General features: G+C 45.9%; 1 protein-coding gene across 1 annotated transcript in view; it reads right to left on the bottom strand.

The window, feature by feature from the left end:
- Positions 1-19,113, bottom strand: part of TEX11 (testis expressed 11) — a 335,773-nt gene that overhangs the window by 92,927 nt on the left and 223,733 nt on the right. Inside the window, exons 22-23 of the mRNA XM_044234723.1 lie at positions 2,680-2,750; positions 1,126-1,242 (exon numbers count right to left, since the gene is read on the bottom strand). Coding sequence (XP_044090658.1) covers positions 1,126-1,242; positions 2,680-2,750 — 188 coding nt within the window. The remainder of the gene's footprint in view (positions 1-1,125; positions 1,243-2,679; positions 2,751-19,113) is intronic.

The raw sequence follows: 19,113 nt of genomic DNA, 5'->3' as shown, positions 1-19,113 counted from the left end.
CTTTTAAAAAAGGTTAAGAGCATTACGTGAAAACTAGGAAGTTATTACTCTTTTTAACTAAAGCACAAGGCCTTATTGAGAATAAAATTGCATTTACCCCATGCTTTTTAAGAAGCAAAATGATTGTTTTTGGTTTTGCTCTGGGGCACATAAGATTCTTTTCTCACATTCTTTTAAAATGGAAAGGTTTCTAAAAAGAGGTCCCTTTACTTCTCAAGGTTAAGGATTTTGTCTTCTTTATCTCCAGTACCTAGCAAACTACTTAATACTCAAATGTTTTTTGAGTTGAAGTCAACAGGGAACAGAAAGGAAGGGAAATATGTTGGCAGAGATCTGGTGACAGTTTGTTCCAGATCTGAAGAATCATATGAAAGAAGCAATTAACGGAAGGAAGGAAATAAACAGCAAGAAGGATTTTATACCATTTGGAAAGAAAAGCTGGCAAGTATGGGAAATTGGGAAGTTTTCTTTGTCTAGGTAAGAGAGAAAAAGCAGAGAGAACCAGATCTTAAAATCATACCAAAAATGCTAGTGGTCCAACTTGGAGACAATTTTCTTAGATGTTGATGTTGGCATTTTCTTAAAGGGGTAAGGTTTAACAAAGCTAGGAGTGGAATTGAGGCAAAGGTAGGAATTCTTTTTGTTGTTAAAACTGAATTACTGATAAAATATTTAAGGGTGTGGGTCAAAGAAAGCAAATGCAATTAAAGTGAAGAAAAACAATCCAAGTAAATAATGAGCTGGCTACTGAAGCTGTGGAGACAGAAAAATTCTTCCTTAGAGAATGTGTAAAAGGCAACAAAAATAGAGAAAAGTCTTTCTTATGGGCCACATATGATTGCAGGGAGATGATGAAGAATATCTAAAAACAGATTTGGAAAGAGTGGTCCATGGGAAGAGGCATTTTAAAAGAGATACTCAATCTTTTTAAAAGAAGAGGCTAAGCCAAATGTGACCTTTTCTTAGGAAGGAATGAACCATTATAAACCTTTGAAATCAAGATGCTCCTGGAAAGGATGAAAGGGTTCTTTAAAGAGAATCAGAAAGAACTGCATCGGGGAAGGCAAACACACCAAATAGCACACTAAACTCTTTCTTGTGTTTTCTTTGAAGGTAGCACATTACCTGTTCAAAAGCTGTTGAAGCTTTTCTCCCTTGCTCTAGATCAACTGCAGCTGCCATAAGTAAACATGTTTTCTGTGCAATCAGAATTACTTGATCAGAAGGACAAAACTGGGACAGCTGATAAGAAATAACCAGAACATCAATGAATACTGTGAATTCTGCCAGGTGAACAGAAACAATCAGAATGAAAATCAGCAACATCCTGTCTGAATGAAAAAATTCAGCTGGAAAAACACATCTCACCTTAAAAATGATAGAGACTATAACACTGATTTACAGTTTTAATTTTATATTACTTTCCATTGTTTTTAAGAACATTTCTGGAGATAAAAAGCTTCATTTCTTTGCAATTTTCCTATCTTCCCAGTGATAGATACTGTCGTTTGGCCCTGTATTTCTATCTAGTGATTTATTTCTTGCTTTATGTTGTAATTTCTAAGTGATTTTTCCCCTGGCAAATAGATTTCCCCTTTGTATTGAATAGAGTTGAAATTAGCACATATATTGTCATGGTTGAAAGATACAATGTCAAATCTTGACAAGCATTATTAGGCATAACCTCATCATTAAGCCTTGTCCTCTAACTTTAGAAAAAATTCCCAGCTTTTACTACAACAAACCTCTAGGCCCTTGGGATTCTTACATAGAACCCTACTAGTGCTATCACAAATGTTCAAACTAAAACTAATTCATTTCACCTAATTTAAATGGCAATTTTACCTGAACTTTCAAAGACTATTTCTTAATCTCCCAAAACGTTTAGTGATCATAATCATCACTGTCACTAAATTAACAGCATTTCAAAACACCTTCTCTCTCTAGGTCTCAGGTTACTAATACATAAAATGAGGGAGTTATGCTAGATTATCTCTATAGTTCTTTCTAGTTCTAAAACTCTTAACATTTAATCTATCTCAACATATCAGATGATACACTCCTGAATGTGTAAGAGAGACATTCTTAGCCCTCTCCTTTTATTTTCTCATCAATATTGCTTACTTTCTGGCATTTAATCTTGACCTTGGAGACTAATGACTATTTAAAAATGCTTATAATTTCAAAGTAAGCTTATAAATCCTTACACAGAGAACCTGCTCTACGAAAAATTATAAAGTAGGCCCAAGATTCTTAGTATTATTTTTACCTCCTCATTTCCCCAGATACCTATTCTATACTCCTACAGATTTATAAACCTTCCTAATGTTTTATTGGTTGACACCTTAAGAGTATTCCTTTCCTAAAGAGAGTTATATTTTAATATAGGACTCTGGGAGACTGAATTCCTTCAAAAGCAAAGAAATAAGTCTCTTATGGTAAAACTTTAATCTCTCTGATGGTTGTTTATAATATTTTGCTATGTGGAGAAATGCTTCATATCTGCACATTGTATCCTATAAGGAACAAATGCTCCTTAGGTCATTACTGTTTAGATGTGTATTTTAAAAGTTTCTAGATTAAAAGCCCATGCCCCTTTATATTTTGCCCTTGAAAATAGCCACAGTGGTCTATCTTTGTTGTGGTCCATTCGTGAGATACTTACTAGAAGAGACTTACCTTATAAGAGAGGATGAAAAATTCTCTCATTGCCACTGGGTCTTTGCCACACTGCACAGCCAAGTTCCAAGCTGAAAGTTAATATGAAATGATAAGATTATGAAAATCTGTTTAATCTGTACCATTATAATCTTTACTACCTATATTTTTTAAATATTAATATACTAATGAGGAGTTTCTTGGGTTAAAAAAGCTAACTTTAGATTTTTAGAGAAATTTTTTCAGGTGAATTTAGAGACTTATAACTTCCAATCTTTGAATCTTGCCAATAACTAATGGAGGTAGTGTTGATATTTTTAAAATAAAAACTGGGAACATAAAATACATTCTTTTTTTAAAAGATTTTATTTATTTACTTGACAGAGATCACAAGTAGGCAGAGAGGCAGGCAGAGAGAGAGAGAGGGAAGCAGGCTCCCTGCCGAGCAGAGAGCCCGATGCAGGGCTCGATCCCAGGACCCTGGGACCATGACCCAAGCTGAAAGCAGAGGCCTTAACCCACTGAGCCACCCAAGTGCCCCCCATATAATACATTCTTAGTTGGAATAGATCCCTCTAAAAAATAAGGATCACCAAGGAGCTCACCACCAGAATTCATAAAAGTATGTTAAAATTCAACAAAGAGGTAGGGAGCTAAGATAGCAGCTTGCCTCATCCCTTGAACACAGTTAAATAACTAATCAAATGATTCTGAATACCTAAGAAATCGACCCGAGCACTGGCAGAACAAACTGCACAACCAGAGGGAGAGAAGAGTCCACACTGAAGAAGGCAGGATGTGCGGAGATGTGGTTTTAAGGAGAAATGGGTCATGGGTGCTGTGGAGGGGAGGGAGCCCTGGTTGTGGAGAAAGGCAAGAGACAGTGGAGCGCACAGGGATAGGCACAAGGTGAACACTTCCCCAAAGCCACTGGCTAGGAAAATGAGAGGGGCTGATTTTTGTGAGTTTTTGCCACCAGTGGGGCTCAAAGACTGGATATTCAGAGGTCCGTAGGCATGGCTGGGATAGAGCCATAAGGGCACTGCTGCACTCCTGGAAAGAAGGCAGGCAAGTAATCCTGGGGGCAGACAAGGCAATGTGAAGGTTGCCTCTGGCACATGGGGAGAGACTATGCACTCTTCTTGGAGCACATCTGTGAGAGGTCTCATTCTAGGAGTTGCCTCTCTAGGGACAAAAAAGCGAGCCAGCAGGTGCCATTTCCTCTCCCCAACCACCCAGCATAGGCAGAGATACATGCTGAGGGCAGCTAACCAGGATGCTGGTTGTTTAGCTTGCTCTGCTCCAAATCCCACACCCTTGCACTCTAGGGCAGCTGCCCTTCGGGGTCAAACCTGCATCACCCCCAACAGAGCAAGACTCTCCCCAGAAGACAAGAGCAGGTCCCTGCTACCCAGTTCACTAAAGCTTGGAGTTTCAGTGGTTAGCACACTTGGCTAGGATAGAGCCCAAAGTGCACTGCACTGCTTCAGGCAGGCAATCAACCTGGAGACAGTGTGAAAAGAGCAATCTGAAAAATGCCTATATATACAAGAGGAAACTATTCGCTCTTCTGGGAGTGACTCCCTCAGAACAGCAAGCACGGAAACCACACTCCAGGAAAAATGGAGCTGGCTGATGCCTTTCCCCTCCCGTGCTCCTCGGCATAAACGAACTTCAGGAAACAGAACAGCATCAACACTGGCTTCCTAACCCGCTTATTAAGTCTTGGCCCCACTGTGCTCTGTTGGTACTGCCCTACTCTGGCAAGTGTGCCTCAATCCCAGTGCAGCAGGCCCCTTCCCTGGAAGGCCAGCAGAAACCTCTACATGAACCTCAACCACCGACCAAAAAGTTTTGCAAGGCTTCTTCAGTTCTGGTAGAAGTAGCATCAGGTCTCATTTAACAAGCAGACCAGAGCCTGCCTAATTAAAACTCCCTACATGGGGTGCCTGGGTGGCTCAGTGGGTAAAAGCCTCTGCCTTCGGCTCAAGTCATGATCTCAGGGTCCTAGGATGGAGCCCCGCATCGGGTTCTCTGCTCAGCAGGGAGCCTGCTTCCTTCTTTCTCTCTGCCTGCCTCTCTGCCTACTTGTGATCTCTGTCTGTCAAATAAATAAACTTTAAAAAACAAACAAACAAACAAACAACAAAACACTCCCTACACTCTGGCTAAGGTCCAAACACTGCCCGCTGCAGGCAAGGCATGTCTCTGCAGACAAATGACCTGAGGAATAAAGCAGTCAAACCACAGCAACAGAGTGCACACAACACATATAAGAGATACTCCCTTTAGTGCCCAGGCCATGAGCACTATGTGACCTCTTTTTCATACAGCCATTACTCTCAGGAGCAGGAACCATAACAGGCACACACAGAAGAAAAAAGAGACAATAGACAAATGCCAAGATGGAGGGATTCATCTCAAAAGAAAGAACAAGAAAAAAAAAGAAAGAAAGAACAAGAAAAGGTCATGGCTAGAGATATAATCGAGACAGATATAATTCACATGCCTGATGCAGAATTTAAAGCAACAATCATAAGGATACATACTGGGCTTGAAAAGAACATGGAAGACTTCAGGAAGACCCTTATTGCAGAGATAAAAGTTAAAAAAAACAATTAGACATGAAAAATGCAGTAATTAAGATTCAAAACCAACTGGATGTAATGATGACAAGGATGGAAGAAGCAAAGGAACAATTAAGTATAAAGAAGATAGAATAATAGAAAATAATGAAGCTGCACAAAAGACAGAAAGGGTAGTTATGGATCACAAGAATAGACTTAGGGAACTCACATCACAAGAGTCCCAAAAGAAGAAGAGAAGGAAAAGGAAGCAGGTTTATTCGAGGAAATCATAATTGAGACCCTCCCTAATCTGAGGGAAAAAACAGACATACCAATCCAGGAGACACAGAGAACTCCCATTAAGATCAATAAAAGCAGACCAATAGCAAGACATATTGTAATTAAATTTGAAAAATGTGGTGATAAAGAAAAAAATTCTAAAAACAGCAAGACAAAAGAAGTTCTTAACTTTCAAGGGAAGACCCATAAGGTTAGCTGCAGATCTCTCCACAGAAACTTGGCAAGCCAGAAGGGAGTGCCATAATATATTCAACATGCAGAATGGGAAAAATCTGCAGCCAAGAATACTCTATCCAGCAAGGCTATCATTCAGAATAGAAGGAGAGAGAAAAAGTTTCCCAGACAAACAAAAACTAAAGGAGTTTGTGACCACTAAATCAGCCCTGCAAATAATATTAAAGGGTACTCTTTGAGTGGGAAAGAGAAATTTAAAAATGACAAAGACTAGAAAGGAACAAGCAAAATCTCCAGTAACAATGACAAAACAAGCAATAAAATGGCACTAAATACATATCTATCAATAATTACTGTGAATGTAAATGGACTAAATGTTCCAGTCAAAAGGTATAGGGCGTCAGAAAGGATAAGAACACAAGTCCCATCTATATGCTACCTACAAGAGACTCATTTTAGACCTAAGGACCTGCAGACTGAAAGGAGGGCATGGAGAAACATCTATCCTACTAAGGGATATTTTTAAAAAATGGGAGTATTGATATTTATATGAGACAAACTGGACTTTAAAACAAAGACTATAACAACAGACAAAGAAGGGTCTTATGTAATAATAAAGGGGACAATCCAGCAAGAAGATGTGAGAAACAAACTGAAGGTTTTGGAGGGGAGGGGATGGGTGATGGGTGAGCCTGGTGGTGGGTATTAAGGAGGGCACGTATTGCATGGAGCACTGGGTGTGGTGTATAAACAATGAATCTTGGAACACTGAAAAAAATGAAATTTAATTAAAAAAAGAAGATCTAACAATTATAAATAGTTATGCAACCAAAATTTGGGCACCCAAATATATAAAAAATTACTAACAAATATAAAGGAATTCATTGGTAATAATACAATAATAGTAGGAGACTTTAATACCCCACTTATAGCAGTGGACAGATCATCTAAGCAGAAAATCAACAAAGAAACAATGGCTTTGAATGACACACTAGACCAGATGGACTTAACAAATATATTCAGAACATTTCATCCCAAAGCAGCAGAATACACATTCTTTTCAAGTGCACATGTGACAGTCTCCAGAGGAAATCACACACTAGGTCAAATCAGGCCTCAACAAGTACAAAAAGATTGAAATCATAACTTGAATATTTTCTGACTATAACACTATAAAACATGAAGTGAACCACAGGAAAAAACTAGGAAAGGCCACAAATATATGGAGGCTAAACAACATGCTACTAAAGAATGAATGGGTCAACCAGGTAACCAAAGAAGAAATAAAAAAATACATGGAAACACAATGGTTCAAAACCTTTGAGATACAGCAGAAGCGGTCCTCTGAGGGCAGTATGTAGCAATATAGGCCTACCTCAAGAAGAGAAATCTCAAATAAACAACCTATGTTTAAACCTATACTAGCTAGAAAAAGAATAACAAATGAAGCCTAAAGCCATCAGAAGAAGGAAAATAATAAAAATTAGAGCAGAAATAAACTATAAGGAAACTGAAAAAAAAACAAACAGTAGAACAGATAAATGAAGGGGCATCTGGGTGGCACAGTCAGTTGGGTGTCCATTTCTTGGTTTTGGCTCAGGTCATAATCTCAGGGTCCTAAGATCAAGCCTCTTGTCATTCCATGATTCCCTCTCTCCCTCTACCCCTCCCCTCTTCTGTGCTCTCTCTCAAATAAATAAATAAATATTTAAAAACAAAAACAAAAACAGAGCAATGAAACCAGGTACTAGTTCTTGGGGGAAAAAAAAAACCAATAAAATTGATAAACCTCTAGTTGGATTTATCAAAAAGAAAAGAGAAAGGACCCAAATAAAGAAAACCACAAATGAGAGAGGGCAAATAACAATCAACACCACAGAAATACAAACAATTGTAAGAGAATCTTATGAAAAATAATATGCCAACAAACTGGACAACTTAGAAAAACATGGATTAATTCCTAGAAACATATAAATTACCAAAACTGAAACAGGAAGAAATAGAAAATTTGAACAGACTGATAATCAGTAAAGAAACTGAATCAGTAATCAAAAATTTCCCAAACAAACAAAAGTCCTGAGCCAGATGGTTTCACAGGGAAATCCTACCAAATACTTAAACAAGAGCTAGCACCTATTCTTTTCAAACTGTTCCAAAAAATAGAAAAGGAAGGTGAACTTCCAAACTCATTCTATGAGGCCAACATTACCCCAATTCCAAAGCCAAACAAAAACTCTACTAAAAAATGAGTACTACAGGCCAGTATCTCTCATGAACATGGAGAAGATCATCAGAACGTTAAAAACAGACCTGGCCTATGATCTAGCAACTGCACCACTAGGTATTTACCCAAAGAATACAGAAATACTGATTCAAAAGGCTACATGCACCCTGATGTTTTTATAGCAGCCTTTTCTACAACAGCCAAATTATGGAAATAGCCCAAATGTCCATCAACTGATGTACAGATAAAGATGTGGTATACAGGGGTGCCTGGGTGGCTCAGTGGGTTAAAGCCTCTGCCTTCGGCTCAGATCATGATCCCATGGTCCTGGGAACAAGTCTCACATTGGGCCCTCTGCTCGGTGGGGAGCCTGCTTCCTTCTCTCTCTCTCTGTCTACTTGTGATCTCTGACTGTCAAATAAATAAATAAAATCTTTAAAAAAAAGATGTGGTATATATACTCAGCCATAAAAAGAATGAAATCTTGCCATTTGCAACAATATGGATGGAGCTACAGAGTATTAGGCTAAGTGAAATAAGTCAGTCAGAGAAAGACAAATACATATGATTTCACTCATATGTGGAATTTAAAAAATAAAACAGATCAACACAAGGGGAAAAAAAGACAGGCAAACCAAGAAACGAGACTCCTAACTATAGAGAACAAACTGAGGATTGCTGGTGCTCAGGTGGGCAGGCAGATAGGTTAAACAGTGATGGGTATTAAGGAAGGCATTTGTGATAAACACTTGTTGTATGTAAGTGATGAATCGCTGAATTCTACACCTGAAACTAATATTACATTATATCTTAGCTAACTGACATTTAAATAAAAACTTGAAAAGAAAAAGAGTTCAGCAAAGAACAGGGTACCCTAGAATCAAAGGCTGAAAGAAATTGCTATATTCACATCTTCCACAGAGCACTGGAAGTCTCCATCTGGCAACATTAAGCATAATCTTCACATTGGAAAATTAAAATTAAAATTCAGTAAAAGAAGTATTGGAAAATAACTTTTCAAAATTCCAAAAGATCGAAGTCATTAAACCTTTCTACAGTTTAAATGCGTGTTACTTTCAATTAGTTGCATAAGTTTCTGAGAAGCCAGATTGCTGAGTTTATTCCATTTTCTCCTAGCTTAGAGTCCAAGTAAACCCCATAAAGCAGAAGAAAGATTCACGAAAACCAGTCTACTTTGTGACATTGCTGCTTAATTGCTCCTGATTACTTATCACTGTAATAACTGCCTCCACAATTTTTATACTTGATCTCAGCCAAAAGGCCGAGAAGCAATTGCCTCCACAATTTTTAAGTGTTTTTACTGAAATTAAGCCTAATAAAGTAAATTACACATCTTATAATTGGTTAGCTTGATGAATTTTCAAAGTGAATATAATGATGTAACCAATCCAAATCAACACAGACCTTGATCATTACCAAAAACTCAGAAGCAACCCAACCACCCCTATTCAAGTCCAACTCCCTTCAAGGGAAACCACTAGCTTCAGTTCTAATATCATAAATTAAAATTTTGTCTGCTTTTTATCACATATAAATGAAATCAATGTCTAACTTTTGTTCAACATTATTGTAAGGGTGGGGCAGACTGAGTGGAGTCATCCAATCAGTAGGCCGTATGTATATCCGCTGGGAAGGTTGAAATTCAATTGGCCACCTGTGTAGGGGCGGGGCTCAACCACCCCCATAAAGGGGGCTGCTGCAGGAGAGGGGGGCTGCTGCAGGAGAGCCGGGGGCTCCTGCAGGAGAGCAGCGGCTGCTACAGGAGGGATGAAGTCGGCGGAGAGCGATGAAGTCGGCGGAGAGCGGTGAAGTCGGCGGAGAGCGGTGAAGTCGGCGGAGAGCGGTGAAGTGGAGCGGAGAGCGGTGGAAGTCGCAGAAGAGCAGGGGAGTCAACGGTGTATAGTAGAGCTGTAACAGCTCTTGTAAGAGCTATAACCGCGTTTGGCGGTCCAGCCTCCGGCGGCGGCCCCGAGCGCCGCCGCCTGCAGCCTCCGGTGGCGGCCCCGAGCGCCGCCGCCTGCAGCCTCCGGCGGCGGCCCCGAGCGCCGCCGCCTGCAGCCTCCGGCGGCGGCCCCGAGCGCCGCCGCCTGCAGCCTCCAGCCTCCGGCGGCGGCCCCGAGGACCGTCGCCTGCAGCCTCCAGCCTCCGGCGGCGGCCCCGAGGACCGTCGCCTGCAGCCTCCAGCCTCCGGCGGCGGCCCCGAGGACCGTCGCCTGCAGCCTCCAGCCTCCGGCCTCGAGCGCCGCCACCTGCAGCTTCCAGCCTCCGGCGGCGGCCCTGAGCACCGTCGCCTGCAGCTTCTAGCCTCCGGCGGCGGCCCCGAGCCATCGCCTGCAGCCTGCAGCCTCCGGCGGCCCAGCAGTCCAGTTGTCAGCGGTCCCTCGACGTCTGCGGTCCAGTTGTCAGCGGTCCCTCGACGCCTGCGGTCCTGAGACATCTGCGGTCCAGTTGTCAGCGGTCCCTCGATGTCTGCGGTCCAGTTGTCAGCGGTCCCTCGACGCCTGCGGTCCTGAGACATCTGCGGTCCAGTTGTCAGCGGTCCCTCGACGCCTGCGGTCCTGAGACATCTGCGGTCCAGTTGTCAGCGGTCCCTCGACGCCTGCGGTCCTGAGACATCTGCGGTCCAGTTGTCAGCGGTCCCTCGACGCCTGCGGTCCTGAGACATCTGCGGTCCAGTTGTCAGCGGTCCCTCGACGCCTGCGGTGCCAGCGGCCCTGCCCCGCACTCCAGGACCCTCAGCAGTGACACAGTGAGAAACGACCTAGATGTCAGCAACCTCATTGGGAGTAGGCTCGCCGGGGTCAAAGTTGTCATCTTTTATAAAAGAAAGCCCTGACCGGTCAGTGCGATTCATGATGCTTGGCGCGAAATAAAGCTTTGCTTGACCTTCGCTTTGTATCAGTCTCGTTCCTTTGATCACGGACCCTAACATTTGGGGGCTCGTCCGGGATCAAACGACGAGAACTGAGCCAGCATCAGAATTTTTAAGAAAAGCCTCCGGAGGTATTGGGTTTGGAGGTATTGGGTTCCGAGGTATTGGGTTTGGAGGTATTGGGTTCCGAGGTATTGGGTTTGGAGGTATTGGGTTTGGAGGTATTGGGTTCCGAGGTATTGGGATCCTATCCGTCTGTCTGGTTGGAGCTCCAGGGTATAGCCCACCGGGGAGAAGCTGGACGCAGCCATGCTCCCCAGGGCTGGAGTGGATGCGGGGACGCCCCATCCCTCTGCTGATAGATCGACAGGGGGTTCGAGTCCCCTTGGGCGGTCGGGGGGTTCGAGTCCCCCTGCGCGGTCGGGGGGTTCGAGTCCCCCTGGGCGGTTGGGGGGTTCGAGTCCCCCTGGGCGGTCAGGGGGTTCGAGTCCCCCTGGGCGGTCGAGGGGTTCGAGTCCCCTTAGGCGGTTGGAAGATGAAAATAGCCGCCATAAGTGGCAAATTTTGGGTAAGAATCGCTGGGTCTGCAGTTGTCTTTGTCTGGTTCTTTTGTTATCTATTGTGTGGTGTTTTGTGGACCAAAAAAGCCCCCCCAGCAGCAGGCTCTGGATAAGGATCACTGGGTCTACGTTTGTTTTTGTCTTGTTCTTTTGTTGTTGTCTGTTGTGCTGTTTGTTGTATTTGGAGAAATGGGACAAACAGAGAATAAGGGGCCTGTGACACCCCTAGGTCTTGTTCTTGAACATTTCAAAGATTTTCAAGGTAAAGCCACTCATTCAGGTGATACGGTTTATCCGGGAAAACTAAAAACACTCTGTCAATTAGAATGGCCCAATTTCTCCACAGGGTGGCCACCGGAAGGAACGTTTGCCTTGGCTCAGATATATTCTACCCTGAGTGAGGTCTTGGATCTACATCGAGACCAAGTACCATATATTGTGGCCTGGCGATACCTGATAGAAGAGCCACCGTCATGGCTCAAGTCCCATCTTCCACCTGCTAATGAAATTATTTCTCTCCCTCTAAGGCAGGTTGGAGCACCAAAACCAGAACAAGCAGATAAGGGGGATTCAGGGAAGAAGACCGTTCTACCTCCATCAGATATGGAGGATGCGGAATTCGCCCCCCTTTATTTGTCTTCTAAATCTGACTCTCGGTCCCAAAATGTCTTTACAAGTCCACCTCATACACGGTCGGGGTCCACCTATGGGATCACCATGCGGCGAGACTGCCCTGATCCTTCCCCTTTCCCCTATCCTCCTCAGCCTTCCTCTACCTCACTGGTACGGTCTGCGCCGATGCTGCCCCTTCGTGAGGTTGCTCTACCAGAGGGGAGAGGGCGGCCTTACTTAAGCTATATCCCTTTCTCCTCTTCTGACATCTATAACTGGAAAACCCAACACAAATCCTTTTCTGATCACCCTCAGGATTTAATTAGCCTCTTGGAAACTGTTTTTCTTACTCACCAACCCACCTGGGTAGATGTTCAACAGCTCCTTATGGCTCTCTTTAATGGGGAGGAACGGGATCGCATCATGCGAGAAACCCATAAGGTGATAAGCGAGAGACTTGGCAGGGACCTCGATCCCCGCCGGATGGAGGACTACTGCCCGAGGGAATCTCCCGACTGGGATCCAAACTCTGATGAAGGTAAGGAGAGCTTACGTTTCTACCGCCAGGCTCTATTGGGAGGCCTCCGTGCAGCAGCAAGGAGACCCATAAATTTATCCAAAATTAGTACAGTGACTCAAGGTAAGAATGAGTCTCCAGGAGCCTTCCTAGAAAGGCTAATTGAAGCCTATAAAATGTATAGCCCGATCAATCCTGAGGCACCTGAAAATCAGAGGGCAATGAATCTTGCTTTTGCAAGTCAGTCAGCCCCAGATATAAGGAGAAAACTTCAGAAAATCGAAGGATTTGAAGGAAAAAATCTGACTGAGTTAGTGGGAATAGCAGAAAAGGTATTTAACAACAGGGATGCACAAGAGGATGAAAAAGAGACAAAAAAATTGGTTAAGGTTTTGACATTACATGAGGCGGGGAGGAGACGGCTAGGGGATAGTAAATGGAAGGAAAAACCTAAGCAGAGAGAAGGCAGGCGGGAAGACTTAGATTCCAATCAGTGTGCTTACTGTAAAGAAAAAGGACATTGGGCCAGGGAGTGCCCTAAAAGGAAGACGGCAATGCTTGCCACCAGAGATTGAAGGGGCCATGGTTCGGAACCCCTCCCCGAACCTCGGGTAAAAATTGAAGTGGAGGGGAAATCAGTTGATTTTTTGGTAGACACAGGGGCCCAATTTTCATCGTTACTTAAACCTATGGGAAAACTATCTGGAGAGGAAGTTTGGGTACAAGGAGCAAATGGCACAGAGAGACATAAATGGACAACAGAAAGGACTTTAAATTTAGCCTCGGGATTAGTTAAACATCGATTTTTGGTCCTCCCTAATGCCCCATATAATTTGATGGGAAGAGATCTCCTCCACAAGTTAAGAGCTGGCATTCAGTTTTCAGAAGGAGATATGACTGTAACATTGAGACAACCCACTGTACAGGTGCTTATGGCAGCAGTGGATGAATACCGCCTTTACGAACCAGTCTCAAAACCAAAGGAGACAAAGGGGGAAAGCCTCCTCCAAATCCTACAGAACGAGTTTCCTGAGGTCTGGGCAGAAGGGAAGCCCCCTGGCTTGGCTAAAGAACAACCTCCAGTGGTGGTACAATTAAAGGCGACAGCTACGGCTATACGCGTCCGGCAATATCCTCTTTCCCAGGAAGCAAAGGAAGGGATCAGGAAACACATTAACCGCCTCCGGGGAGACGGGATTTTAGTTCCTTGTAAATCTTCATGGAACACTCCTTTGCTCCCCGTTAAAAAGGCCGAGACTGGGGAATACCGACCAGTTCAGGACTTGCGGGAAGTTAACAAACGGGTTGAAGATATACACCCAACAGTGCCTAACCCCTATACCCTACTCTCCCTCCTGGGCCCCAAAAGAACTGTATATACTGTCTTAGATTTAAAGGATGCATTTTTCTGTATACCTATAGCAAGGGAATCTCAGCCCCTTTTTGCTTTTGAGTGGTCTGACCCACAGGAGGGGTTTCAAGGCCAGCTCACCTGGACAAGACTTCCCCAAGGATTCAAGAATTCGCCCACCATTTTTGATGAGGCCCTGCATGAGGATTTGCGTGAGTACAGAATTTCTAATCCAGGAGTCACTCTGTTACAATACGTTGATGACTTGCTAGTAGCCGCCGAGGACTATGAGTCGTGTTTGTGGGGGACGAGAGCTCTCTTACAGGCTCTGCAGACAAAAGGGTATCGGGTGTCAGCAAAGAAAGCACAGCTCTGTCAGAGCTATGCCACTTATCTAGGCTTTGACCTCCATGAGGGAGTACGTTCACTGTCTGAATCCAGGAAACAGGTGATTACCCGATACCCCCGTCCCACCACGTCCCGACAAGTAAGGGAGTTTCTTGGAACAGTGGGCTACTGTAGGCTATGGATACCACGGTTTGCAGAGATTGCCCGACCGCTCTATGAACTGACAAAAGGAGGGCTCACTAGGATTGAGTGGACAGCTGAAGCAGAGGGAGCATTTCGGGAATTACAGACAGCCTTGCTGAGTGCCCCAGCATTGGCCATCCCAGATGTAACCAAACCCTTCCAATTATACGTGGATGAAAAATCGGGAGTGGCCAAAGGAGTTTTAACTCAGACTCTGGGACCTTGGCGAAGACCAGTGGCCTACCTTAGTAAGAAACTAGACCCAGTAGCAGCTGGGTTCCCTCCTTGCCTCCGCATAATTGCCGCAACAGCCCTCCTGGTTAAGGATGCGAGCAAATTAACTTTAGGCCAAAATCTTGTTATAACCACCACACACGCGATTGAGGGCCTTCTCCGGACTCCACCAGACCGATGGATGACGAACGCCCGAGTAACGGGGTATCAGGCCCTTCTCCTCAATGAACCAAAAGTGGCCTTCCGACCCCCAGCAGTGCTAAATCCAGCCACACTGCTGCCAGAAGAGCTAGCTGACCATCCACACGATTGTGGGGAGGTCTTAACCCAAGTCACAGGAATAAGGCCGGATCTCAGAGACATTCCCCTCCCAGATGCCGAGATGACTCTGTTCACAGATGGGAGCAGCTACATAGTCAATGGAAAGAGGTATGCAGGGGCCGCGGTGGTTTCTCCTGAGCAGAGACTCTGGACAGCAGCCCTGCCACATGGAACTTCGGCACAGAGAGCAGAACTAATTGCACTCACGAAGGCACTGCAGATGGCCAAAGGAAAAACCACCAACATCTATACGGACAGCAGGTATGCCTTTGCTACACTGCACATACATAGGGCTATTTATAAAGAAAGGGGCCTATTAACAGCAGAAGGAAAAGGAATTAAAAACAGAAGAGAAATATTAGCTCTCCTCCAGGCTATTTGGGACCCGAAAAAGGTGGCTGTTATGCATTGCCCAGGACATCAAAAGGGGACTGATCTGATTTCAAAAGGAAACTACTTAGCAGATCAAGCCGCAAAGCAAGCAGCTCGAGAAAAAGTGCAAGAACTAGTCGCACTCCCGGCTCCAGCACTACCAGAAAAACCAAACTATTCAGAAGAGGATTTAAAGTATTTACAGAAATGGGTTGAATTAGACTATGAAGGGGACTGGGCCAAGACAAAAATAGGAAAAATAATTCTTCCTCGAAGACTAGGTAAGAAGTTAGTAGGCCAGATACATCAGGGTACTCATTTGGGGACACGAAAACTCAAGGAGCTTATAGGCAAGCAGTTCCAGGTTTCTAAATTAGGTCGTATGGTTCAGGATGTAGTTGATAGATGTGCCCAATGCCAGGCAGTTAATGTAGGAAGAACTAAAATGGGAAGAGGAAAAAGAGAAAGAGGTAAGGAACCAGGAATTTATTGGGAAATAGATTTTACAGAAATGAAACCTGGAAAATATGGGCACAAGTATATGTTGGTTTTTGTGGATACCTTTTCAGGCTGGGTGGAGGCTTTTCCTGCCAAGCATGAGACCGCAGGGGTAGTAGCAAAAAAGATACTAGAAGAAATAATTCCTAGGTTCGGGCTGCCTCTTGCAATTGGGTCAGACAATGGCCCTGCATTCGTAAGTTCAGTCTCACAGGCATTGGCCAAGGCTGTGGGCACAAATTGGAAATTACATTGTGCATACAGGCCCCAGAGTTCGGGGCAAGTAGAAAGAATGAATCGGACTCTTAAAGAGACCTTGACAAAACTAATTCTGGAAACTGGCGGTGGATGGGTAGATCTCCTTCCTTTTGCCCTCCTTAGAGCCCGATGTACACCTTATTTAAGCAAGGTGACCCCATTTGAAATATTGTTTGGGAGACCCCCCCCACTCTGTCCTCGGCTACAGGAGGTTGCCCTAGCAGAAATGACGGATCAGTCTGTACTCCAGTCACTGCAGGCATTACAATCTGTCTTTAAAAAAGCCCATACAGGAATCCGAGTTGCCCACACTGGAACAGAGACGGTGGAACCACATCCTTACCAACCCGGGGACTTGGTTTGGATACGTCGCTATCAAGTGGGGAATTTGGAGCCTCGTTGGAAGGGACCATTTACTGTTATCCTAACCACCCCCACAGCAGTAAAAGTGGAAGGCATCAGGGCCTGGGTTCATGCGGGTCATGTCAAACGAGCTGAGAGTAAGGATGCCCTCCAGAAATGGGAAATGCAGCCAAAGGACCCTGCTGACCATGGACTGAAACTAAGACTAAAGAAACTGTGAGTGTATTGTTGCTATACTAAAGAAAATTGGGGCGATAAAATGTTAGTCTTATATGTTCAATATAAGGTAGAACCATCTGAAAAGTCAAGGATTTGACTAATCTCCAAAGAAAAGGGGGGAATGTAAGGGTGGGGCAGACTGAGTGGAGTCATCCAATCAGTAGGCCGTATGTATATCCGCTGGGAAGGTTGAAATTCAATTGGCCACCTGTGTAGGGGCGGGGCTCAACCACCCCCATAAAGGGGGCTGCTGCAGGAGAGGGGGGCTGCTGCAGGAGAGCCGGGGGCTCCTGCAGGAGAGCAGCGGCTGCTACAGGAGGGATGAAGTCGGCGGAGAGCGATGAAGTCGGCGGAGAGCGGTGAAGTCGGCGGAGAGCGGTGAAGTCGGCGGAGAGCGGTGAAGTCGGCGGAGAGCGGTGAAGTCGGCGGAGAGCGGTGAAGTGGAGCGGAGAGCGGTGGAAGTCGCAGAAGAGCAGGGGAGTCAACGGTGTATAGTAGAGCTGTAACAGCTCTTGTAAGAGCTATAACCGCGTTTGGCGGTCCAGCCTCCGGCGGCGGCCCCGAGCGCCGCCGCCTGCAGCCTCCGGCGGCGGCCCCGAGCGCCGCCGCCTGCAGCCTCCGGCGGCGGCCCCGAGCGCCGCCGCCTGCAGCCTCCAGCCTCCGGCGGCGGCCCCGAGGACCGTCGCCTGCAGCCTCCAGCCTCCGGCGGCGGCCCCGAGGACCGTCGCCTGCAGCCTCCAGCCTCCGGCGGCGGCCCCGAGGACCGTCGCCTGCAGCCTCCAGCCTCCGGCCTCGAGCGCCGCCACCTGCAGCTTCCAGCCTCCGGCGGCGGCCCCGAGCACCGTCGCCTGCAGCTTCTAGCCTCCGGCGGCGGCCCCGAGCCATCGCCTGCAGCCTGCAGCCTCCGGCGGCCCAGCAGTCCAGTTGTCAGCGGTCCCTCGACGTCTGCGGTCCAGTTGTCAGCGGTCCCTCGACGCCTGCGGTCCTGAGACATCTGCGGTCCAGTTGTCAGCGGTCCCTCGACGTCTGCGGTCCAGTTGTCAGCGGTCCCTCGACGCCTGCGGTCCTGAGACATCTGCGGTCCAGTTGTCAGCGGTCCCTCGACGCCTGCGGTCCTGAGACATCTGCGGTCCAGTTGTCAGCGGTCCCTCGATGTCTGCGGTCCAGTTGTCAGCGGTCCCTCGACGCCTGCGGTCCTGAGACATCTGCGGTCCAGTTGTCAGCGGTCCCTCGATGTCTGCGGTCCAGTTGTCAGCGGTCCCTCGACGCCTGCGGTCCTGAGACATCTGCGGTCCAGTTGTCAGCGGTCCCTCGACGCCTGCGGTCCTGAGACATCTGCGGTCCAGTTGTCAGCGGTCCCTCGATGTCTGCGGTCCAGTTGTCAGCGGTCCCTCGACGCCTGCGGTCCTGAGACATCTGCGGTCCAGTTGTCAGCGGTCCCTCGACGCCTGCGGTCCTGAGACATCTGCGGTCCAGTTGTCAGCGGTCCCTCGACGCCTGCGGTCCTGAGACATCTGCGGTCCAGTTGTCAGCGGTCCCTCGACGCCTGCGGTCCTGAGACATCTGCGGTCCAGTTGTCAGCGGTCCCTCGACGCCTGCGGTCCTGAGACATCTGCGGTCCAGTTGTCAGCGGTCCCTCGACGCCTGCGGTGCCAGCGGCCCTGCCCCGCACTCCAGGACCCTCAGCAGTGACACAGTGAGAAACGACCTAGATGTCAGCAACCTCATTGGGAGTAGGCTCGCCGGGGTCAAAGTTGTCATCTTTTATAAAAGAAAGCCCTGACCGGTCAGTGCGATTCATGATGCTTGGCGCGAAATAAAGCTTTGCTTGACCTTCGCTTTGTATCAGTCTCGTTCCTTTGATCACGGACCCTAACAATTATGTTTGTGAGATTCATCCAATTTGTTGCATGTAGTTTACTTTTTGTTTTTATTTTTTTATGTAATCTCTATGGCCAACATGGGGCTCAAACTCATGACTCATGACTCAGAGATCAAGAGTTGCATGTTGTACTTATTGAGCCAGCCAGGCATCCCATAGATAGTTTATTCTTGATGAATCAAATTTAGAGATAAGTTAGGCATTCTATATTAAATTTAAGAGCATAGCCTTGGGGACCTGCAGTTCTAAGTCCTCATTTTTATCTGGGACCTACTATGTCCCAGGTACATACATGGTTTTGTTTAAAACACTTACTAGCCCTATGAAGTATGTATAATTGTTCTCCTTTAATAAATAATGAAACTGAGATTAAGGAAGTTATCCTTATACCCACATCTACAAATAAAAGAGCCAGAATTTGGGGCATCTGGGTGGCTCAGTTGGCTGGGCGTCCAGCTCTCGGTTTCAGCTCATGCTGTGGTCTCAGAGTCATGAGATCAGGCCCCATGCGCAGCGGGGAGTCTGCTTGTCCCTTTCCCTTTCCTCCTCCCCCAGCTCGCTCGCTCTCTCTCAAATAAA

This window comes from Neovison vison, chromosome X, assembly GCF_020171115.1.
Source record: "Neovison vison isolate M4711 chromosome X, ASM_NN_V1, whole genome shotgun sequence".
Taxonomy (NCBI): Eukaryota; Metazoa; Chordata; class Mammalia; order Carnivora; family Mustelidae; genus Neogale; species Neogale vison.
Note: the sequence above shows the minus strand (reverse complement) of the source record. Positions and strands in the feature narration are given on the sequence as shown.